The 25,745-nt window shown below is 36.6% G+C and overlaps 1 protein-coding gene across 6 annotated transcripts in view; it reads right to left on the reverse strand.

Moving 5' to 3' along the window:
* Pcnx1 (pecanex 1) overlaps window positions 1–25,745 on the reverse strand; it is a 167,411-nt gene that overhangs the window by 49,946 nt on the left and 91,720 nt on the right. For 4 of the 6 annotated variants that reach the window (XM_042692870.1, XM_042692871.1, XM_042692868.1 and 1 more), the window contains 8 exons: window positions 17,611–17,701; window positions 15,415–15,472; window positions 13,385–13,602; window positions 11,963–12,116; window positions 9,242–9,274; window positions 4,770–4,941; window positions 3,197–3,307; window positions 851–942 (listed from right to left, as the gene is read on the reverse strand). In XM_042692870.1, coding sequence (XP_042548804.1) covers window positions 851–942; window positions 3,197–3,307; window positions 4,770–4,941; window positions 9,242–9,274; window positions 11,963–12,116; window positions 13,385–13,602; window positions 15,415–15,472; window positions 17,611–17,701 — 929 coding nt within the window. The remainder of the gene's footprint in view (window positions 1–850; window positions 943–3,196; window positions 3,308–4,769; window positions 4,942–9,241; window positions 9,275–11,962; window positions 12,117–13,384; window positions 13,603–15,414; window positions 15,473–17,610; window positions 17,702–25,745) is intronic. The other 2 variants (XM_042692872.1, XM_042692869.1) reach the window with 1 other exon arrangement.

A 25,745-nucleotide genomic window follows, 5' to 3' on the forward strand; every position in this document is an offset into this window, starting at 1 on the left:
TTCTAACTGGGGTGAGGTGGAATCTCAATGTTGTTTTGATTTGCATTTCTTTTATGGCTAGAGAGGTTGAGCATTTCTTCATGTGTCTATTGACCATTCTTCTTTCCTCTTTGAGAAGTTTCTCTTTAAGTCTTTAGCCCACTTATTTATTGGGCAGTTCTTTTTTTGAGGATTTGTTGTTGAGGGATTTAATTTTTTTGAGTTCCAGGTATAGTTTAGATATGAGACCCTTATCCATTGTATGGCTCCCAATCCGTGGCCTTTCTATTGATCTTGCTAGCTATGTCCTTTGCCATGCAGAAGCTCTGCAGCTTCATGTTGTGTTTCTGGGTCTCTATTAAGAAAATTTCTGACCTACATCTTTCTAAACCAGCAATGACAACACTAGTATGCAACCTTTGAACTTGATTTTTGTTTTTTGCAGGTTGGGATCAAATCCAGAGACTTGTACATGCAAGGCAAGTACACTAATATTGAGCCACAACCCTAGCCAGTCAGAAATTATTCTTCAAAGTTTAAAGAAACCTTTCGATATGAGAAATAGTAGCTTCGTAAATTCTTAACAGGAATCTAAATATCATTTCATACTCTGAGATTGCTATGTTCATCTCCATCACAGATGAACTTCATTTTTTATTAACTGTTCCTAATATTAACCTATAATAATATATGAAAAAAACTTTCTTTTAATTATCATAAGCTATTTTCAAATTTAAAGAATAAGAATACAGCTCAGTATATGAAGACAACGAAAATGAATGATAAAGTAGAACCAGGAAGCATGAACCATTATTAGTCAATTTTTGACAATTTTCATATAGAACACAACAGACTATAAGCTATTGCTCACCTTTAAAGCTCCATAACATAATCCATACAACAAGGCCACTGCTACAATGCTACAGATAAAACTGTAAAGTGCTGCAAGCAGGCTTGTGGTGGCTGCATAGCAAAGGAAAATGAAATCAGTATTCTATAAACACCTATGTAAGAAAATTAAAGATCACTGATAAGCTTTAATATGTCCACTATCATTATGTATTTACTCATTTGACTTTTAAAAGTTCAATTACTTCACTTTGTACATTCATAAGATTTCTATATGGCAAAGATTTGCTATCTTCCATCTTTGTTACAAGATAAAATATATTCATCTAGGAATAAGAAACATTTATATAAACTCAGCAGAAAAAAAACAACACACGCACCATGCTTCAAGAATGTGTTTCCTTTGTTTTTGAGGTACCAGGGCTGAATTCAGGGACTCATTCAAGGACTGTGGGGGAGGTACACTTAACGGTGAGTCACGTGTCCAATACTTGTTTATTTTCTCAGACATACCTCACATTTCTCCCTGGGGTTGCACTGCCTTGGACCTGTGCTCTTCTCATCTATGCTTTCTAGTACCTAGGATTACAATCATGAACAACCATGCCCATTTAACTGACTGAGAAGGCAGTCTTGCTAATTTTTGCTTGGGCTAGCCTGGAACTTTAATCCCAATCTCCACTTCTTCAATAGTTTGGATTATAGGATTAAGCCACTACCCCTTGCAATAAATGTCTTTGTGATAGTAAAAACCTAACACTTCGTACAAGTTTGTAACTTACAATATGACAAAGACTATGTCTATAAATTATCTATAGTAAGCCTTTAACACAACATTTAACACCAATAGTAATTCCTATACACTCATTCACCCATGAAGAAGCTATGCTGATTGATAAACTTAGCTTTTCTTAATCAAATAGTTTGAAACATTTTGAAAAACATTACACACTGATATGATTGCTACATAGCAACACAAAACAATTTAGTTCTTATTTAAAATTTAAATCATAATATGTTTTTTATCTGTAAAGCAAATTTTAGTGTGTATTAGGTTTATGAGTATTGTAAATGTAGTGTGAATAATAAACTAAAAATTATAATTATTGTAGCTAGAGAAGTTAAAAATCATTTCTTCCTTTTGGAAGTATTTTCTCTAGTTAACACATTCTTTTCTCAATAAAACATTAAATATTTTAATTATGGTAGCTGTACACTGGATTATTTTCAAATTTTGCAAACCATTATTCCAGAATAATGTTAGTATGGTCTCTTTCGTTCTTTCTTTCTTTTTTTTTTTGGGGGGGGGGGGTCCGGTTGTGGGGCCTGAACTCTGGGCCTGGGCGCTGTCCCTCAGCTCTTAAGTTCAAGGCTAGCACTCTACCACTTGAGCCACAGCACCACTTCCGGCTTTTTTCCTTTTGCTTATGTGGTGCTGAGGAATCGAACCGAGGGCCTCATGCATGCAAGGCAAGTGCTCTACCACTGAGAAACCTTCCCAGCCCGGTATGGTCTCTTTCTTAAAAAAATGAAACATTTCTAAATTACCAACTTATATATGTATGGCCTACTCTACAAAGAGAGCTATTTCTTAAAAGTTTATTTAGTAAAATGCTTTTAGATTCTCGTTTTGGTATCCTATGCTAAAGATAAAACAAAGGTCTGAAGTCAAATGCATGGACATACCAAACGCAGGTAACAATTCAAGCCAAATACAGTATTACACATCAGCCCTCGATCTATGTGGAACACATAGATGAATATCACAGGTGAAATCTCTACAATATTCCCTCCTTTTTTGCACTTTGTGTTCCCCAGTTTGAGTTACCTGTCTTCAACTGCATAATTTTAAATGGAAAATTTCAGAAAAGGAAGAGAAAGGCCATACTCATGTAACTTTTATTATAATGTATTGCATAATTTTCCATTATTCCTTATTGCTAGTCTCTTACTTGACTATGACTAATGAAAAAATTAAACTTTATACTAGGTATACATGAATAGATACAAGGTTCAGTACTATCTACCCTAGGTACTGGGTCTTAAAATGTATCATTTGTAGTCAAGGCAGGGTGGAGGGAGAGGGGGAACGGAGGGAAGAATGGGGGGAGGAATGAAGGGATTGCTATGTGACTTTCGGACATTATTACATCTTAAACACTAGCTCCATTTTTCTTGGATCCTTTACTTATGTAGAAAACTTGACTAATTTTTCCTATTTATAAATTGTTTCCACCCTTTAATTACTACTTAATCCCCCATCTCAACTCTAAAATGAAACCAGAGAAGTATTTTAATGTTCATGTTAATATTTAATTATTTCATAATTTATAAACTACAATCTATAAATATTTATAAAGAAACTCACCATTGCCACCAAAGATATGAATATCCAGTTGCTCACAAAGGTACATTACAAATGTATTCACCTGAGGCAGGAGACCAATGAAAAATACTATTGGGAAACAGAGTGTAAACACTATAGGAGGAAAAAAAGTATGTTAAAAATGCATTTTATCTTTTTGTTCATTTAAAGATCCTAAGCAGTGAAAATAAATTCAAACAATTTATGTAGTGTGGTTTTTGAGGGGTAGTACTAGGGCTTGAACTTAGGGCCTTACACTTTCTAGGAAAGCACTCTATCCCTCAAGCCACGCCCTAGCCCTTTTGATTTAGTTATTTTTTTGGATACAGTCTGTCTTTTATACATTGGCTGAACTAGACTGTGAGTTCCTATTTACTTACCATTCCTTCACAGCTGGGATGACAGATGCACATTGTGGTTTTTATTGGTCAAGATGGGGGTCTAGTAACCTTTTTTGCCTAGACTGGCCTTGAACCACAGTCTTTCTAATCTCAGTTCAGTCTCCAGAGTAGCTAGGATTGTTAGCAGGAGCCACCACACCCAGATCAACTATACTCCGTGTGTGTGTGTGTGTGTGTGTGTGTGTGTGTGTGTGTGTAACTATACTCCGTGTGTGTGTGTGTGTGTGTGTGTGTGTGTGTGTGTGTGTGTGTGTGTGTGTGTCAGTCCTGGGGCTTGAACTCAGGGCTTAGTGTGTGTACCAGTCCTGGGGCTTGAACTCAGGGCTTAGATGGTGTGCGTGTGCGTGCCAGTCCTGGGGCTTGTTGAACTCAGGGCTTAGATGGTGTGTGTGTGTGTGTGTGTGTACCAGTCCTGGGGCTTGAACTCAGGGCTTGGGGCTTGAACTCAGGGCTTAGATGGTGTGTGTGTGTGTGTGTGTGTGTGTGTGTGTGTGTGTGTGTGTGTGTGTGTGTGTGTGTGTGTGTGTGTGTGTGTGTGTGTGTGTGTGTGTGTGTGTGTGTGTGTGTGTGTGTGTGTGTGTGTGTGTGTGTGTGTGTGTGTGTGTGTGTGTACCAGTCCTGGGGCTTGAACTCAGGGCTTACATGCTGTCCCTGAGTTTTTCTGCTCAAGGTTACTGTTCTACCACTTGAACCTAGCGCCATTTGGGGCTTTTTGGTGGTTAAGTGGAGATGAGTCTCCCTGCCTAGGTGAGCTTCAAACTGTGATCTTCAGATCTCAGCCTCTTATGTAGCCAGGATTACAGGCATGAACCACTGGCACCCAACTTACAATACTTTTTAAATTATCTCTTCATAGATGATTAGGTATTAAATAAACTCTTTCAACCACTGATACTTTCAAGTATCATTTCAATCATTTTCACATAATATATATAAACCTAAAATATAGGGAAAAAATTTTCTACTGCATCCCCTTTAGGAGCAGAAAAATTACTGTAGTATTTATTATTTTTTAGTCTTTTCCATTATTATAGTACTATAGTTTGTCAGATAAGAATATTCTATAATAAACCGAAAGATAAGCTTACAAAAACTATTTTTACCATTTGACTTTTGAATTCGTGAATTGTGGTACAAAAAAAGTTAAGATCAGAGATACCTTGAAGATGACTCACCTATAACTAAATCCCTGGCTGATATAAACACCAGTGGATTGGTGAAAGTTATTCCATATAATCTGAACTTGATTGTAGCAAGGTTTCTACTACCATAATCCAGGAGCCAAATAAGACCACAACATAAACAGAAGTAAACTGGTCTACTGTAGGCAATGATACGATTATGACCCTGCGAATGACAGATGTTTCAAGTGTCACTTTAATAAGGAATCACAGCTAGCTACTGAGACCATTAAAGACATATTCTAAGGATTCCAAGTATTTCTCTATGAAAGTAAGTTTCTAATGGTTGCAGACAAGTAGGAAAAATAAATATGGAAAAAAAGAAAAATAGAATGAGCACTAGATTGAAATTAGAGGTATCAATATAAACTTTTTTTTTCCCAATCCTGGAGCTTGAGCTCAAGACCAGGGTGCTGTCCCTGAGATTTATCACTCAAGGTTAGCACTCTACCAAGTTGAGCCACAACAGCAATTCAAGTTTTTGTGGAGATAAGAATCTCAAGAACTTTCCTGACCTGACTGACTTCAAACTGCAATCCTCAAATCTCACCCTTCTGAGTAACTAGAATTATAGGCATGAGCCACAGGTATCCAGCTAATACAAACTTTTAATAGATACAGGATGTATGGATATACATGTATATATCTCCTTTTTGGGGGTGGGGGAGGGCAGTCCTGGGGCTTGAACTCAGGGCCTCGGCACTATCCCTAAGCCTCTTTGTGCTCAAGGCTAGTATTCTAGTAGTTGAGCTCCAGGGCCATTTCCAGCTTTTTCTGAGTAGTTTATTGGAGATAAAATCTATTTTTATTTACTGAGTAAATTCAGAAAAAATAAATGTAATAAAGATTACTACCATCCTGATCCTAACTTACAAATATTATTATTCACAAAAAGAACCAGGGCTTCATAGAAAGGTGACTTGAGGTTAAGGTAAGGAAGTATAAGATTAACCTGAAATATTAATGTTGTTATAAAAAGGAAAAGTGTCTTTGAAGGGTCATAGGGATATATAAAAAAGACATAAAAGACAAGTTGGCCGACTCCAAATGGCCAAATCAGAATAATTTGAACATCAAAATAACCTTTGGTGACATTATAGTCCACTGAAATAATCCATGAATCCATACTAATGCATGTACACACACACACACACACACACACACACACAGGAAAGCTGAGAGTATAGCTTAGTGATAGAGCACTTTCACAGCACACAAAGGTCTGGCAGCACAAGTCCACAAACAAACAATAGAGAGGACAAACTGTTCCTATCAGTAAAAAATTAATACATGTTGAAAGAATTATAAAATCAGTATTTAATAGCCATGAAATAATAATTGATTCAGGCAAAAAATATCAGTAGATTCTAAAACAAATGGGTCAGATACTTATTAATCACAGGAGAAAGTAATGATATTACATACAGTACAAGTTGAGAAGGCAGTTTAGAGAAGGACTGGATTCTTAGGTGACATCTAGCAAGGCCTGGACACATTTTTATTGCCAATAAAAATTGGGTGAGGTATTACTAGTACCTATTGAGGCAAAGTCAAAGAGAATTCTGGAATACAAAAGACAGCATCCTACCCTCAAAGGAAAATTATCCAGACCTAAAGGTTATTATTACAGAGATCTGAGAAACCCTGCTGATACTACTCCTACCCAAAACATCAAATTTAATATTCCTAGTAAGAGGATAAATCAGTATCACATATATCCTTACATAATACACTGAGAAGAACACTACTTTCATAGTATTTCTGCTCAAAAAGTGTAACCTTTAATTTAAAAAAATCAATACAAAGTGAGAAACAGATTATAAAATAACTGGTTTGTATCCATCAAAACAATTCAGAATCAGGAAAGACAAATCCTTCAGATTAAAAGGCCGGTGGCTCAGGCCTGTAATCCTAGCTACTCAGGAGGCTGAGAACTGAGAATCACAGTTCAAAACCAGCCCAGACAGCAAAGTGCACGAGATGTTTAACTCAATAAACCACCAGAAAACCAGAAGTGGCACTGTGGCTCAAGCGGTAAAGTGCTTTCCCTGACCTGAAGAGCTGAAGGACAGCGCCCAAGCCTAGAGTTCAAGCCCCAAGACAGACAAAAAAAAAGTTTGACTTTCTTGTGCCAACTGAAGACAAACTCAAAAAACAGTTGAAGATACAGGTAGACCCATTGCAACAATGAGATGTACAAGTAGTTATGTTGAAAACGAACTTTACAACTTTGGTGTGGGGGGGGGGGGGGGACGACATGGGGCGGGGAGGATGGGAAGGGGAAACAAAGGAGGAGGCTACAATGCTTGATAAGAAATGTACTCATTATCTTGCCCATGTAATTGTAACCCCTCTATACAGTATTTTCACAATAAAAAAAAAACAGTTGAAGAATGGAAAACAGCATCATATCAATGTTCATAAACCAACTTCAAAAAGTATTAAATTAATGCCGAAATCATTTCTATGAAATACAAACTAGATATTGAGAAATAAAGGGGCATCATGTCTATGAAGAAAGAAAAGGTAGAGAGAGGCAGGAAAGAGATTGCATACTAGAATGTAATTGTGTAAGAATGGTAAAATGTTAACATAAATAATCTAGATAAATGGTATTATTTTTTTTGTGCTATCCTTCCAAATTTTCTGTAAGCCTGGAATTACATCAAAATTCAAAGCTGGGAAAAAACATATCACTGGGCTTCAAAAATATTCTGACAAAGCCGGAGCCGGTGGCTCACGCCTATAATCCTAGCTACTCAGGGGGCTGAGATCTGAGGATCATGATTCAAAGCCAGCCCAGGCAGAAAAGGGCAGAAAAGTCTGTGAGACTCTTATTTCCAATAAACCATTTGAAAGCCAGGAGTGGCGCTGTGGCTGAAGCGGTAGAGCACTCGCCTTGAGCTGAAGAGCACAGGGACAGCGCCCAAGCCCAGAGTTCAAGCCCCACGACTAACTAATAATAATAATAATAATAATAATAATATTCTGACAAAGCTGGGCACAGGTGGCTTACTCCTGTAATCCTAGCTACTGAGATCTAGCCTGAGTTCTAAGGATTACAGTTCGATGCTAGGCCAAGCAGAAAATTTCACTGGACTCTCATCTCCTCTCCCCAGCCTAAAAAAAAGTCTTAAGTAGAGCTGTGGTGCAAATGGAAAAGTGAGCAAAAATGTTCTAGAACAGTGTACAGGCCCTGAGTTCAAAGCCCAAGAAAGGGCCGTGTACACATGAACACACGTGGGGAGGGGGGAGAGGCACACACATACACAAACTAAACATCATCAATCAAAAATGTAAACCAATTGCTTGGTAAGAAATGTATGCATTTTCCTGCCCATGTAATTGTAACCCCTCTGTACAGTATGTTCTCAATTAAAATAAAATAAAATTAAAAAAAAAATGTAAACCAATTTTCCTCCTGGTTTAGTTTTGCTACCATTATTAACTATTCTATACATGGACAAAAAAATACTATCTATAATAACTGGGCTGGGAATGTGGCTTAGTGGTACAGTGCTTGCCTAGCATGCATGAAGCCCTGGGTTCGATTCCTCAGTACCACATAAACAGAAAAAGCTGGAAGTGGTGTTGTGGCTCAAGTGGTAGAGTGCCAGCTTTCAGCAAAAGAAGCTCTAGGCCAGTGCTTAGGGCCTGATGTCAAGTCCCAGGAGTGGCAAAAAAAGAAAAAGAGAGAGAGCAGGGTGGGCGCTGGTGGGTCACACCTGTAATCCTAGCTACTCGGGAGACTTTTAACTCCAATAAACCACACAGAAAACAGGAAGTGGCGCAGTGGCTCAAGTGGTAGAGCGATAGCCTTGAGCTGAAGAACTGAGGGACAGCGCCCAGGCCCAGAGTTCAAAGCCCAACAACCAACAAAAAAAAGAAAGAAAGAAAGAAAAAGAGAGAGATTAATATACACTATTATTCCTGGAGCTTTAGCTACTTTCAAAGAATGTCTTTTGGTCTTCTGATTAAATAAGCAAAGAGTTAGATCCAAGATCAGATCATATGTCACATAAGTAGTGCTAAGCAGGTAATATTTTGTGCAAAGTTACACAGTGAATAACAAGTTTTTCATCATTAAAGTACTAAAGAATTATACTTTCTATTCTTGCTCCTAATGATTCTCAAAGTAAAACAATAAGTTTCCTTACTTCGAAACTCTATTTTTAATATTTATTCACAATTCATTATTCAATATTTATTAATGAACTAATTACCTGTGATTGACTTCTCCTGAAACAGTCAAAAAATGAATCATTATATTCTTTCAACCAAGATTTAGAGTCTATCAGTACAATGCCATTTTATTTCATGCTGATAAATCAACCACACAGAATCAAAATTTAGATGAGAAAATAATGACATTAATCTCATTTCAATCCAAACAATGCCAAAAGGAAAAAAAGAACTTGGTAAGTGATAAGGAACTAAAAATGACTGCCATATTAGGAATGACTTACATGTCTGGGGGAAGAAGAATCTGGTTGCACACTCTAAAAATGAAACAGAAAGACAGATTGAACTATTGAACTGATGGTGATTTTACATATTAAAAGCAACTTTTAAAATGACAAGCAATTTCAAATAAATATTACATAATCAGGGCTGGGAAGGTGGCTCAGTGGTAGAGTGCTTGCCTTGCATGCATGAGGCCCTGAATTCGATTCCTTAGCACCACATAAGCAGAAAAAAGCCAAAAGTTGTGCTATGTCTCAAGTGGTAGAGCACTAGCCTTGAGTTGAAGAGCTGAGGGGCAGTGCCCATGCCCAGAGTTCAGGCCCCATGACCAAGAACAACAAAAATTCCATAATCAAGAAATGACCTGTATTATGTTCCAAAGATGAAACATCAGCTCCAGACATTGGTGTCACTCTGATTTTAAAAGCAGTTCACATATTTCCTCACCCTTACTTACTTATATTAATAATTCATGTCTTCATGTTTTTGAAGTGTCAAATACTAGATACACACATGGTCTTATACTTGAATCATGGCTGCATGTTATATATAGTTGAGAGAGAATTCTTTCTCATGGGCTATGACTTCACTTGGCAACTGAATAACAATATGGGTTAGTTCATGAGAATTCTAGTTCTGCCCACAAATATTTGGTATTTTAACTAGTTATGTACATTTGCCCATTAAAATAATCAAAGGCAATACAGCTATATAAGTGGAAGAAACCTTATTGACTTGTTATAAAAATGTTCCAAAGGTACCAAAGGTACCATGCAAATACTTCCACCCAAATTCCAGTTCATTTGCTACAGCATACTAAATAATTTCACTAGGATGGTTTGCCACTATTCCACAATTCCACACTGCATTAACCTTACTGAACTTCAAATTTAGCCATTGGCTGAACAGGAGGCTAGGTAATCTTTAAACTCAATTTCAACACCTACCATCTAAAAACTTTTATTTCTGTTCTTATTTCATTTTATAACTACTATTCTTCTGGTCACACGGTTTAAAAAATCTTAATCACATTTTCCTTTCTCACTATTCAGCCATATTGGTGAGAAAACAGTGGACAAAATTAATGGAACTAGGGATTAAAGCAAAGGAGTAAATTTAATTGTTTAAAGCAATAAAAGTATAACTTAAGGTCATTGAAAGAACAGGTGGAAATGAAGAACAGTGATTTTAACACAGAAGCACCAAATTTAATCAAAGAGATTTGGTTATTTGATACTGAGATAAAGAAAGAAAGGAAGCCAACTACTGGTTGGTTACTCATGTCTGTAATCCTAGCTACTCAGGAGGCTGGGCCCTGAGCATCACCAATCAAAGCCAGCCCAGGTAGAAAAGATTTAAGTAGTAGTACACTAGCCTAGATGTAAAAAAGCAGAAACAGGGTCAATCTGAGTTCAAACTCCAATAGCAGCATACATGTACACACACACACACACACACACACACACACACACACACACACACACACACACACACACACACACACACACACAGAAACTGATGAGAAGTCTAAAGGAGACTGAAAGTGTCAACAAAGGAGAACTATCTGAAGAATGTGAGGACCACTAGGTTGTGCAGTTATCGTGTGCCAGTGAGGACAGAAAAATAAAATAATAACAAGTAGTGAATGACACAGCCCTCACTGAAAATGCGCATGAGGAATGACAATTAACAGTCACCAATCTCTAATTTAGGACTTCAATGAAATATAGGATGATCTTAAAGAAATGGTACAGATAACCTGGATGACCTATTCCAGATGTATGGCTAGTGAGTAAACAAGAGAGAGAGAGAGACAGAGACAGAGACAAAGACACAGAGAGAGACAGAGACAGAGAGACAGAATAGAAACAGCAAAACAAGAAGCTATCAGCCTACTCAGCCTATAGGCTCTACATACTAGCATATATAAGCAAATAACTCAAGGAAAGCAAAACTATTTACTAATTAAGAAAGAAAGGAAGTCACTGGTAGCAGTCCACACTGATTTTAAGTAGAAGATAAAAATTATAGTAGTACACATGAGCTGATGTGTTTGGTTTTCCTATGATTTTGAAAGCTTAAAACTAACACTTGAGCCAGATGCTACTAAGCCCATGCCTGTAATCCTAGCTACTTAGAAGGTTGAGATCTGAGGACTATATTTCAAAGCCAGCCTGGGCAGGAAAGTTATGAGAATCTTATCTCCATTTAACAATAAAAAAATCTGTAAGTGGAACTTTGAGCAAAAACAGTTCTGGGATAGCACCCAGGCCCTGAATTTAAAACCCAGTACTAGCACAAAAGGAAAACAAAACTGACATGGTATTTTTATGTGTGTGTGCCCAGAAATCACAATGAGTTGGTGCAGTGGTGCATACCTGTCATCCCAGTGACACCAGAAGAAGCATAGCTCAGGACAGCCCAGGCATAAAACAATACCCAACTTTGAAAATAAAGCAAAAACGAGCTGGAGGCATGGCTCAAATACTAGAGTACCTGTCTTGCAAGTGTGAGCTCCTGAGTTTAATCCCCAATACTACCAAAAAAAATTTAGAAAAGTGCAGGTCCTCCTGGTTCTATACACAGTTAATGTAAACCTCCAAGGAAAACAAGCCTAAAAATGATTGTCCTCCTATATAACTCAGTGATAGGTATGCAAGTTCTACCTTTTGATATAGCTATTACTTATTCTACATCATGCACAGAAGAAATGGTGGTAGTACCTTGAGTAGTGAGTACTGACAGCTGGCTATGACCAAGCAGAACTGGAAAACCCAGATATCTCTGAAGAAGCCTTGTATGAGAAGAATGGATCCCAAAAAAGCCACAAGAATAGCCAGGATGACAGCTAATACATTTTCCAGGATCTCACGATTTCTGCCAACAGAAAAAATATTTACGAGTGCATATATCATGAATACAAAAACCAGAGTGAAAGAAAGGGAAAGCATCACAATGAAGCTTGCTGAGATTATTGTGGATACCATGTTTGAATAAGGTTTTTGAGCATATAGAAACAAAATTTGGGCCAAATACAGGTGGCTCATGCCTATAATACTTGGTAGGTTAAAATCCAAGAACTGAAGTTTGGAGCCAGCTAGAGCACACAAATTCTCAAGACTCATCTCTAATTAATCAGCAAAAAGTCAAAACTGGAGGTGTGGCTCAAGTGGTAGAGTGCCAGTTGTGCTCGGAAAAGCTGTGCAAGAGCATGGGGGCGTAAATTCAAGCCACAAAACTGAACAAAATATAAAGGAAATAACACATAACTTCATATGGACATAAAACAAATTCTTACAAAAAAATGATGAAGCAGATTGTGGAGTTCCAATTATAACATCTACTGTAGGTCCTGTGTTTTCTTTTTTATGTACATTAATTATACAGAGGGGTTTTATTGTGATTTTCCATACCTCTATATAATGTACTTTGATCAAACTTACCCCGTTACTCTTTCTTTATCCCTCTATCCTGCCTTTTTAAACTATTTTAATGGTTTTCATTATTCTACTCTCATAAATATACAATTTTACTTCTATTAAAATGTATTTGGAAATGTGGCAAAATGGTTAACAATCTGAATGACAAAGACATCAAGTGTAAATGATGAAAAAGTCTCAAATAAATTCATAGAAAGTTAAATTTAAAATGCTATTTTAGCAGGGTGCCAGTGGCTCACACCTGTAATCCTAACTACTCAGAAGGCTGAGATCTGAAGATGGTGGTTTAAAGCTATCTCAGGCAGGAAAGCCAATGAGACCCTTATCTCCAATTAACCACCAGAAAACCAGGAATGGTGCTGACACTCAAAGTGGTAGAGCACTAGCCTAGAGCAAAAAAAAAAGCACAGAGAGGGCTGGGAAGGTGGCTCAGTGGTAGAGCGCTTGCCTTGCATGCATGAGGCCCTGGGTTCGATTCCTCAGCACCACATAAGCAGAAAAAAAAAAGCCAGAAGTGGCACTGTGGCTCAAGTGGTAGAGTGCTAGCCTTGAGCTGAAGAGCTGAGGGACAGCGCCCAGGCCCAGAGTTCAGGCCCCACAACCTGACCCAAAAAAAAAAAAAAAAAAAAAAAACTTCAATGGTCGTCAGTAACACTTCAACTTAAAACTAAATCATGTTTCTTTAATATCACACTATACTCTTACCTATCAAACAGTGCCAAAAGTGTGAGTCGGTCAAAGTTAATGCCAATCCAAAGCTGGGGTAGGATCCAAAAGCGGTAATAATGTTTAACCTTTTGGGCAGCTTCTTCTGCTGGACCATAAGTGGCTGCTAAGTCAGGGCTTAGATCAATGTCCTGCTGTTCCAACAAATCTGTATCGATGGTCAACAGTCTATTCAACCGAATCTGTGGGAGAGAGAGCTAAAAGAAAGTCAGCATTAAAAAGATTAAACGATCTTTAAGAATATTTAACTTGATTACAGGTTTCTACTCAGCTTGTAGATTATCTAAACCCTTAATTCTCTCCTCTAGTCCACTCCTTGTGAAAACTTTTTAAAGATCATTAGAAACTACTACATGACAACCCAAAATGAACTAAGACAAAGCAAATTAATATAAAAGGCCTTTTGCAAAGGTTTCATTCTGAAAAGTATTTAAAAATCCTAACATTTATGACTATAGGTAATGAATACATCAACACCACTCACAGTGCATCATCTATGGGTCTCTTCTCCCTAATGCAGTTATGCTCTTTCCTCATTAAGCTATGAACCTCACAGTTAGTGGCAAATATGAGCCATCGTCTCTCATTTTCTTCTACTGTCTCTTTTTATAGTTATCACTGCTTCCAAGCCTACTCAATTTTGTTTTGGCAAGCTCCTTATCTGGAGCTATAAAGGAAATTTAATTTTAGCCTATCTCTCTATCTGTTCTAAAATTTCTCTTTCCACTAAAATAAAAGAAAATTCACTGTCTCTGACAATGGAATAGGAAGCATTTTACAGTTTCCCATATTGTTAAAAGTGGAAAACAATATGATGATCATCTTCTCATTTTGCTTTCCTATAGTTTTCAGTATATGTAATATCAAAAAAGTAAAGGAAGTCTTTACTTTCCAAATATATGTACGAGGGCTGGGAAGGTGGCTCAGTGGTAGAGTGCTTGCCTTGCACGCATGAGGCCCTGGGTTCAATTCTTTAGCACCACATAAGCAGAAAAAGCCGCAAGTGGCGGTGTGGCTCAAGTGGTAGAGCGCTAGCCTTGAGCTGAAGAGCTGAGGGACAGCGCCCAGGCCCAGAGTTCAGGCCCACAACCAACCAAAAAAAAACAAAACAAAAAACAAAAACAAATATATGTATGAGAGTAGACAATTTCTTCCTCCCATATATGATATAGTCATATCTATCTCTTAAACATCAATAGTTACTCCCAAAACATGTTTTTCTTACCATCTATGTTAGGAGTTTTCAACTTTGACATCAGCATGACTCAGAGCTAGATAATCTTTTTGATGGGGGCTGTGCATCTAACTGTAGAACATCTCACAGCATCTTTATTCCTTACCCAGCCCCTAGTTGTAATGAGCAAAATGTATCTAGCTAATGCTGAATGTTCACTTCTCAATGTCAATTCACATCTGTAATCTTTAAACTCTGCTCGTAATTCATCTTCTACCCCTTGGGTATTAAATCCAAAATTCATGCATGTATATACATATGTACATATATGTGATATATGTCATGTGTATATACATATATGTGTATGTATCTCTATGTGTTGCTTATTAGGACTTCAACCATTTTGTCTTTCCAGATTGAATCTACAGCTTACTAACAAAAGTAACATTATTCTTTAAAATCCCTACTGTATCATGTATGACATATTTTGTATATAATAATGCATTACTAAACCCTCCAAAACAGTGGCAGATAAATAATAACCAATCGTTAATAACTATATCAACTCAAACTATTGACAATTTAAAATGGCACAAATAGGTGAGTGAATGGACCTTTACATTCCCTCAAGATAGAAATCATACATTTGATAATTCATAAATATGGCTAATTAAATCTTTGAATCTTATCCAAGAACATAGAAGAGATTCACAGAAGTACAGCAAAGAGAGGACTTTGTCATAGTTTTCAATAAAAAATGACAACTTGGTACCTACAGAAATATATTTTTCAGATTTAATCTGAAAAGATGTTATCAAAATGAAGAGAAACCTACCACGTCATGTGGGTAAAATCGAACTGAGGTAGAACTGGATACGTGAGAATCCGTGTCACTAAAATAAAATGGAAAAGACTTCAGGGTATAAACAGCTTGTCAAATGGTAGAAAGAAAAATAAATCCTTAATAATCAGATGATATTTACACTTTCTTTTTCTGTATACTTCAAAATGCAAAATGGCATTTCCTAGAATTGCCATTATGACATAGCTTTTGGATCAGAGGCTCTATGTTCAAATTTTAGGGTGTGTTTGCTAGTCTGCTTTGAGATAGGGTCTCACTGTACAGCCCAGCCTACCTAGAACTCATGTTCCTCCTACATTAGCCTTGTAAAAGGCATGTGTCACCATGCCTGGACACGTTCAGAGCTCTGAATTTGGACAAACTACCTAATTTCTTTATATCTCTGTTTTCTCATCAGCAACACAGTCGTGTCTGTATCACTATGTTCTTGTGAAAGTGTTTAAATGAGATAATCCAAGGAGAGCAATTACCAAACTGATTAGAACCAAGAAAAACAGAATAAACTTAAGTTGTAATATAAAATAGCCTAGAATATGACAGTTCAGTACAGTTTGGAGATTAAAATTAGCCTTTACCATATTTGAAATGTAAGGAATCATCTTCATTTGAATTACAATAAATATGATGGATTTCTATTCTCCACCCCCCAAATGTCTCTACTGTGCTACAGGCAGAGCAAATAAATAACTCTAACTTCATAAATTTTGACAGGATTAATCTGTACCGGAACGAAATAAACATGCTGAAACTTAAACACTAAAAAATTAGTCAGGTGTCAAAAATTCTGTATCTTTTTGCTAAATGAACATATTACTAAATGGAATACAACAACAGGATCAAATGACCCTTGTGAGGAAAGTGAACTAGGTAACTAATAATGGATTCTAAAGCACCAATCTGAATCTCATGCCCAGTAAGACAAAAAAAACTAAAGTTTAATATATTCCATAACTAAAATGATATGGATTTCTAATCTGCTTTTTTCCTTCTCTTTTATAAATTCTTTCCTAACAGGAAAGAGAAAACCTAAGATCAATTTTAAGATACAGCCAGGTGCCAGTGTCTCATACCTGCAGTCCTAGCTACTCAGGAGGCTGAGATCTGAGGATCGTGGTTCAAAGCCAGCCCAGGCAAGAAGAAAGTCTGTGAAACTTATCTCCAATAAACCACGAGAAAGCCAGAAATGGCTCTGTAGTTCAAGTGGTAGAGTGCTAGCCTTGAGCTGAAGAGCTGAGGGACAGCGCTCAGGCCCAGAGTTCAAGCCCCACGACTGACAAAAATAAATAATATATTTTATTCATATACTGCTTTATTAAATGGCAATTCTTTTATATAACTACTTAACTAATAGAAAAAAATTTAAGAAATTCTTCCTTTAAACTAGGTTAAAAAAAAAACTAAAACAAAATGAAAAGTTGGTTTTGTCTGTACATTTGCCAGTCCTAGGGCTTGAACTCTGGACCTGGGCATTGTCCTTGAGCTTCTTTGGCTCAAGGATAGCACTCTACCACTTGATCCACAGTGCCTCTTTGGGCACTGTGAGTAGTTTATTGGAGATAAGAGTCTCACAGACTTTCTTGCCCACACTGGCTTCGAAACAAGATCCTCAAATCTCACCCTCCTGAATAGCTAGGATTACAGGTGTGAGCCACTGGCACCTGGCCAACAGTTGGTTATTTTAAAAGACATTGATGAAAACCTTATCATGAAATAATATTTCATAAAGAAATCTGATAATTCTGTACTGTTATGCAATTATTTTTCTGATAAGATTTCTAATATCACACAATATAGAGAGCATGACATCTATAACTAAATTGGAAACACTCCTACGATAAACTTTACAAAAAAATTTATTTTTCAGTATATACTTTTATTCTAAATATATAAAGATTTTAGATCTCACACTGTGACTCACAATATGTACAGTGTATTTGAAAAATTGATTTTAAGTCTTTACCACAAAAAATAGTATAAAAATAAGGTACTACTTATACATTAGCTAGATTTGTCCACATCACAATATTTATAATGTTGCAAAACATATACACATGAGTATACACCATTTTTCCAAACTAAATAATTTTTAAGGTATTTTTATACTTGAAGGCTTATAGACATGGAAAATATATCTAAATGAATATATACTCCTAATGTTTCCAGACTTACCAGAGATTTGATGCTCTTCGTGCTGCTGGTTCAAAATTCACAAGTGACATATCACAGCCACCAGTCTCATAGAGCGTAGAAGAAAACTTACCTGGAAAATAAAAAATTATTTTAAAAGAGCCATTAGAATACTCAGAATATTTGCTTCATGACAAACTGAATTTCATACCTTTTTATATTTAAAAACACTGTAATCTTTTTCCATTGTAATTTAAAAAAGAATGCCCAGTATAGAATTCAAAAACATAGGAATTAGAATAGAATGTTGGCCAGGTTCTTCTGGCTCATGCCTGTAATCCTATCTACTCAAGAAAGAGACTGAGATCTGAGGATCAGGGTTCAAAGACAGCCGCAGAAAAGTCCCTGGGACTTTTACATCCAATTTACTACCAAAAAGCTGGAAGTAGAACTGTGGCTCCAGTGATAGAGTACTAGCCTTGAGCAACAAAGTTCAGGGATAGTGTTCAGGCCCTAAGTTCAAGCCCCAGCACCAAATACATGCATATATGCATGCATGCATACATACATAATAAAGCTAAAGAGAAGTTATGCAAACATATATAGACATATATTAAATGTAAGTCTGCTTTTACTTTTCTCCTACCAGCACATTCTCAAAATTCAAGTAATCATATTATTGAATTTAATGTTTAAATGTCACCTGACTATTACTTGTGATTCTTATATCAAGCTTTAAATGTTTGAAACAGTTCAAACTTCAAAATAGTAAACCAGTTTTCATTTTTTTAATGAAATGGAAAATCAGAATGGCTTTTAAAAAGTTCAATAATTTGAACGAGTAATAATATTGTTGATGATAATCAAAATATTTAATCAACACTACCTGTATGATTATTTTCTAAGAGTTCTATGACGAAAATTAGAAACAGCAATTATCCAAGTATCTCAATGAACTGATTTAAAAGGCTTTGAAAACAAATTCATTGCAAATGGACAGAAATTAAAAATCCAGCTCTGGGATATAGAACCCAATCTCTCTGGCTTACTTCAATACAGAAATAAGAGGTTCAAGTCTCTCACTATGGTTTTCTCTTGAATATAAAGGACTGTAACAAAACCCACCTATCTTAAACTTTATAGTTAAAAAGTTATTTCCAATAATGTAATTCTAAAAGTCTGGATACTGCTTTAAATGCAGTCTTGAGTATCTATGGAGCCATATCAATTGTGAGGAGGGCATATAGAGAAATACAAATTCCTAGGCCAGCACAAGAGTTGAATGAAATGTGTAACTCTGCAACCACTTGGAATCTAGTTCTCCTTTTTTATTTATGAGGTTCTAATTTTGCTAGCTAGAATTACTGAGATTCTAAATACAAAGAGAATGAAAGGGCAGTTTCAACTTCACCTTTCAATGGGGGCTAACAGTGAAAAACTTCCATACTTACAATGTAAATGGTATACAATAAGGGTTTGGTTACATGATACTTTTCTTATTTTGGGTGGTAAAGAGGATGGATCTCAAGGCCTCACGCTTATAGGCAGATACCCTATCATTTAAGCCACAGCTCTAGTTCCTTTTTACAGTGGTTGTTTTTGAGATAAGAGTCCTGATTTATACCCCTATCAGCCTGATCTTCTTACTTGTGCCTTCAAGTATAGCTGGAGATGACAAGTTCACACTACAGTGCCCAGCAATTAGTCCTCCTCCACAGCTGGGATAAAGGTATGTACAACACCCAATCATTGGTTATGATGAAGTCTTCTTTGTCTAGACTGGCCTCAAAACAGTATCTCCAATCTCTACCTTCCAAATAGCTGGGATTACAGGCTTAAGCTTGAGTCATCATGCCCAACTCAGAAAAATACTTTAATAAGACTCAGTACATTCTATCAATCATGAGATATAATATGTATATTTTACTCCTATGTTACCGTTGTTTGTGATAGCATCTCTTGGTCAGAATGATATACTCCCAAGATAAATTAGGAAAGCTTTCTATAAAATACTAGATTTGTTTGCTATATCTATCAAGGGAGGATTATTTGGCATGTGAATACCTCAGGCTCTGTGCTTTCCTCTCCCCATTGTCCTTTAGTGAGGAGTCATTATAAAGATTCATAAAAAAAATAAAATGGCACAAGCTGTCAACTGGCTTACTTCTTAGAAGCCATTACCAAAAAGTTTTCTGAAGTGACTTGGTAGACTACAGATTTTCCTAATTGGAAACAAAGATACTGGCTGGCGCACATAAAATCTTAAAATTAAAACTGTAAATTTTATACTTTGCATTTTTATCATTTATCATGGATAATCAAAAGTTGGTTGTGCTATCATAACTTACATGAATAGATAAAACTGACCAAAATCATGAATTGTAAAAATGTAAAATTATAACACAGGTTAAGTGGCCAAATCAAAGGGCAAAGAGGGCTCAACTACTGTGTGTGAACATCAGTAAGAATAAACTATATAAGCTAAGTGTCAAAACATTAAAACCTGCATGCATTTTCAAAATAAGATAATTTTGTATTCAAAAAAATTATTTCAGTATATTTTTGAGGATTTTTAGTAATGCAAGTTCTGTTCTTAGAACATTAAATTTATTTAAAACTGAAGACTACCTTTGTAAATTTCAATTTTTACTATAGATTGCATTTATTTTTTGATTTTTTTGTTTTTTGGGTCTGGTCGTGGGGCCTGAACTCTGAGCCTGGGCACTGTCCCTCAGCTCTTCAGCTCAAGGCTAGTGCTCTACCGCTGTGAGTGCCACTTCTGGCTTTTTTCTTTTTGCTTATGTGGTGCTGAGGAATCGAACCCAGGGAGTCAGGCATGCAAGGCAAGCGCTCTACCACTGAGCCACCTTCCCAGCCCTATAGATTGCATTTATGTATAGATGTTAATTATTCAACTTACACAGAAATAATTGCATTTTAAGTAAAAAAAAAAAAGCATTTCTGTACAGAAGACATGAGAAAATTGATTACTTTTATTATTACCTATATTGACACCTCTGAATGCCATTCTCCAAACCCATGACTAACAATAAAATTTAGAAATTTAAACCTAAGTATTAACTGTCCAAAAAATCAGGAGGTTATGACTTTAGCAGATGTGTGTGACTTCAACAGTGCTTTTATTTTCTTCATGAAGAACATGTTTAAGTTCTTAAATACCCAAGGCATATGTTAAAACAAGCACACTGTAAGTAGGTTTCATGCTGCATTCTCAACTTCAAAAGAACGGGCTGGGAAGGTGGCTCAGTGGTAGAGCGCTTGCCTTGCATGCCTGAGGCCCTGGGTTCAATTCCTCAGCACCACATAAGCAAAAAGAAAAAAGCCGGAAGTGGTGCTGTGGCTCAAGTGGTAGAGTACTAGCCTTGAGCTGAAGAACTGAGGGACAGCGCCCAGGGCCAGAGTTCAGGCCCCATGACTGGGCCCAAAAAAAAAAAAAAAAAAAAAAAAAAAAAACAAAAAAAAAAAAAAACAAAAGAACAATTCCATGTTCTTCTCTATCTTCAGGTATGGCAACTCATAGCATTTCATAAGTATTTTATTTAGAAGATAAACAAACCAGGAAAAATATCATGCTAAAATGTACAACTTAAATACTCAGTGAAAAGCTTAATATAATACTTTAATAAGCAAATGTGATAAACTATCAAAAGATAGCCTACCAATTGATAAAAAACGAAACTGAAACAGAAATATTGGTCTTACTGCTATGAATTTATAAAAATTAACAGTATCTTATATTTACATGTTATTTTTCTCATTTGAGATCAAACTATGATCATATTTAAACTTTAGATTCAAAGTAAAATTTATCTTTATTTACAGCCCTATTTTAATAAAACTATCCTGTATTAAGAAATATAATGTAGATATTAGTTCTAATTAATAAAAAAGGAAGAAAGTAGAACACCAACAAAATGTCTTCTTCACATGAGTTGTGATTATAAACAATGCCATCACATATTCAACTCCTACTTCAGTTACATCTGATGGAATGGTTCTCATAATGTGTGGGGAAAAAAATAAACATGACAAAAACTATAATACACAGCTTTTTATTTTTGAGTATTCAACAATAAATGCTATTGCCTATGAAAATTAAATTTATGGATGATACCAAGTGATTTTCTGAATACAATTTCAGTGTAAGCTAGGTCAGTAAGTGACAGTCAGCAGGATAAACAAAATTGGACAGAAAGACCAAAGACACTTAACAGCATTTGCCTGAGACCACAAAGGGCACAGGAATCCTCAACACTGGCAAAATACAGGTAAAAGAAGGAAGAAAGAAATGGGACTCTGTAATTTGTCCTATTAATAAAAATGCTTACCATCTAACGCAAAGACATGTACAAAAATTGTTTTTTTTCCAGTCCAAGGCCTGGGCACTGTCCCTGAGCTTCTTTTTGATCAAGGCTGGTGCTCTACCACTTGAGCCACAGTGCCACTTCCTGGGTTTTTTTTGAGTAGTTTATTGGAGATAAGAGTTTCTTGGACTTTCCTGCCTGGGCTGGCTTTGAACCACAATCCTCAGATCTCAGCCTCCTGAGTAGCTAGGATTATAGGCATGAGCCTTTGGCATCTAGCTTGCAAAAAAAAAAAAAAATTTTTTTTTTTTTGGGGGGGGGGGGTTGGTCGTGGGGCCTGAACTCTGGGCCTGGGTGCTGTCCCTCAGCTCTTCAGCTCAAGGTAAGCACTCTACCACTTGAGCCACAGCGCCACTTCCGGCTTTTTCTGCTTATATGGTGCTGAGGAATCAAACCCAGGGCCTCATGCATGCAAGGCAAGCATTCTACCACTGAGCCACCTTCCCAGCCCACAATCGCAAAAGGAATTTTAAGAACAGTACTCACCTAAGAATTCCTACAGCAATCTTGATGTCACTCATTTTCCTATGTGTTTTGGAAGGATAAATCATCTAAAGACTTTTTCTATTCCTCAAGAAACCAACAACAAAGATCCTTTCAATTTAATGAATACTTTCCTTCTTTGTCTTTACTCTGCTCATTCTGTTCTTCAAGACTAATCCTTAGATACTCTCTTAATCAACCTCCCACTTTTATTACCATTTGGAGAAGGAAGGGACTCACAAGACCAAAGAGAGCTGCATATGTGGTAAATGTGCTCTTGGAAGATCTCATACAGCTGTATGACTAACTTAAGTACCCTCAAATACTCCAGTATCAACAGTGTTTACTTCCAACAGTGTTTAAACACTGTATTCACAATGCTACCTGTAAGTATATTTAGTAGTTTTAAGGGTCAAGCCCTTTAAGATCAGTTCTAATTTTCTGGAAAGCTCCCCCACCCCCTTATCCTGAATGGTGACTGCATCTCCGAAGGAACATCTTGAGTGTTCACTCTAACAGAAACAACTTCACCGTATTTCTGCTGAGAGGCAGGAGCCAGAACATTTTCACTGTGAGGAACCAAATAAAATAATTTAGGCTTTGTAGGCCAAATAGTCTTTGGTGTATCAAGTCTACCACTGTAACATAATAGAAACACAGAAAACATACAACACAAAACATGTATCTGCTTTAATTACTTTATTTACAAAAGCAGGCATCAAGATGAACTTAGGCCACAGCTATAGTCAGTCCTCGTCATAACTAGATCAAGAGCTCTAGGCCCTTTTTCTTTTCTCTTGGAGTTGGGGGGTCCAGGTAGTGCTTGAATTTGAACTTAGGGTCTTCTCTTGTTAGGCATGAAATCTTGCCACTTGAGCCACACCTTTTATGTTGTTGTTTGGGGGACAGGGTCTAACATTTATGTCACAGATGGATGACGTGGACCAAGATCCTGCTAATGATGCTTCCTGCAAAGCTGGAGTGACGGGCACATGCCACCATTCTCAGCTATTGACTGGGAAGAGATCTTGCTAACTTTTTGCCCAGGCTAGCCTCAAACTGTGCTTTCTGCCTTCCTTAGTAGCTGTTATTACAGGCATGAGACATAGTGCCTGTCTAGCAACATAGGCTTCTAAAATCCCTTTTATTCTTGTGATACAATTTTAAAAAAAAACTTGTCATTTAAAGTTTGAGCATTTTGAACTTTTTTTTCCTTCCTGAAATGTGAAATGGTAAGTTAGGTTTCTAAAAGTGGAAAATAAGGTAAAGGGCAATCATAAGCAATAAGATGGTTTAGAAAATGGCTTCAGGGAACTGATTTAAAAAATAAAGAGACTTGTACACTGAGATATTACTGAATGGTCATTTCCTACTTTTATTCTGACATTTCTGAATTCATTATTTAGACTCTACCCATTTTCTGTTCTCCAAATCAGCTGAACTTTCCAAAATAAATGCAATGCAAACAGTTTAGTTCAAAGGGACAAGTGATTTTTATCTTGGTAAAAGAATCTGCAGCAACAATATTGATTACATTTAAAGAGGCAAGCCACATAATAAACTATTCATAATTCAATGAATGAATCTGAAATATCAAAAAAACTTAATTTTTAATGAGTAAAATATTTGGCCACTTCTCACAAATTTTGAGATTTCTGTAATCACAAATAACCATTGACTCAATGAAAACACTTCACAAACAATATAAATTAAAACCAGAAGATACCATAATATACTAATTAGGCTGAAAATGACAAAGGCCAAGATACTCTGCAAATGTTGGCAATGACGGGAAAAACTAGAACTTGTTACTGGAAATGTAGAGCTGTTTATTAAAAAAAGAAAAAGAAATTGTTGCAGATGCCAGTGGCTCACACTTGTAATCCTAGTTACTAAGGAGGCTGAGATCTGAGGACTGATTTCTGAAGCCAGCCTGGGCAGGAGAGTCCATGACTCTTTTCTCTAGTTAACTACTAAAAAGCCAGAAGTAGAGTTGTGGCTCAAAATAGCTGAGCACTGGCCTTCGGTATAAAAGCTCAAGGACAGCACCCAAGCCCTGAGTTGAAGTCCCAGGACTGCAGAAGCAGATGCGTGCACACACATGCGCATGCGCGCACGCAAGAGTGTCGCACATACGCGCGCGCACTCCCACACACACACACCCACCCACCCACACACACACACACACACACACACACACACACACACACACACACACACAAACTGTTAAGACATTTGTTTTACAACATCCAAAAACTGAAAACAACATAAATGTCCATCAACAGTGAATGATAAACAATATATGATATGTTCATACATAACGATATATATGTTCATACATAATGAGAAGAAACAATTACAAATAAAATGAATCTAAGCACAAAAGGTCACATACTGAATGACTGAATTTACATCAACTTCTGGAAGAAGGAAATCTCAATGGCAAAAGCAGATTAATGGATGTCAAGGCCAGAGGCAGCATGGGAAGTGTACTTGGGCACCCAAAAGGTAACTGAAATATTTTACCTCTTGACTGACATTTCATTAGCGTACATCTGATGAAGCTTGTGTTAAATGACTGAAAATTATTCCATCTAATTTTATATCCATAAAGGTGATGAAAATCAAGGGAAATAAGACTAGTCTGGTAGGACTGGGAAGGTGGCTCCTTGGTAGAATCCTTGCCTTGCGTGCATGAGGCCCTGGGTTCAATTCCTCAGAACCACATAAGCAGAAAAAGCTGGAAGTGGTGCTGTGGCTCAAGTGGTAGAGTGCTCACCTTGAGCTGAAGAGCTAAGGGATAGCTCCCAGGCCCAGAGGTCAGGCCAAAAAAAAAAAAAAAGACTAGTCTGGTAGATGAATGAGTATAGAGATAGCATACAGTCAGTGAAATTCCCACAAGATTCCAAGAATTTAGAAAATTACATTGGTATTTTTTTTGTTTCATTGTAGTGCTTTAAAATATCACTAGAAGATTCAAAGAATATATAGAATGAAGAACGTTCTCTCACTCACTTGGGAATGCCACTTCTAAAGTCATAATTTTGTGTATGCCTTGGAATAATGTTTATATACGTTTTTCCAAGACTAACAGATCATTCATCTTTTTTCCCTATTGCATATACCTAGATATACTGAATTCTGAAAATTACATTAATTATGAGTTAGGAATTAATACATTCTGTGTAGCATAGTTTGTTAAGCGGTTCTTTAGTGATGAGTATTTCTTTACAGATTTTCAAAATTATGAGTACATATTCCTAAAATCTATGCACAAAGAGATACTGGCATTTTTATCTACAATGCCAA

The sequence above is a fragment of the Dipodomys spectabilis genome, unplaced genomic scaffold (genome assembly GCF_019054845.1).
Source record: "Dipodomys spectabilis isolate Male_0828 unplaced genomic scaffold, ASM1905484v1 ptg000157l, whole genome shotgun sequence".
Taxonomy (NCBI): domain Eukaryota; kingdom Metazoa; phylum Chordata; class Mammalia; order Rodentia; family Heteromyidae; genus Dipodomys; species Dipodomys spectabilis.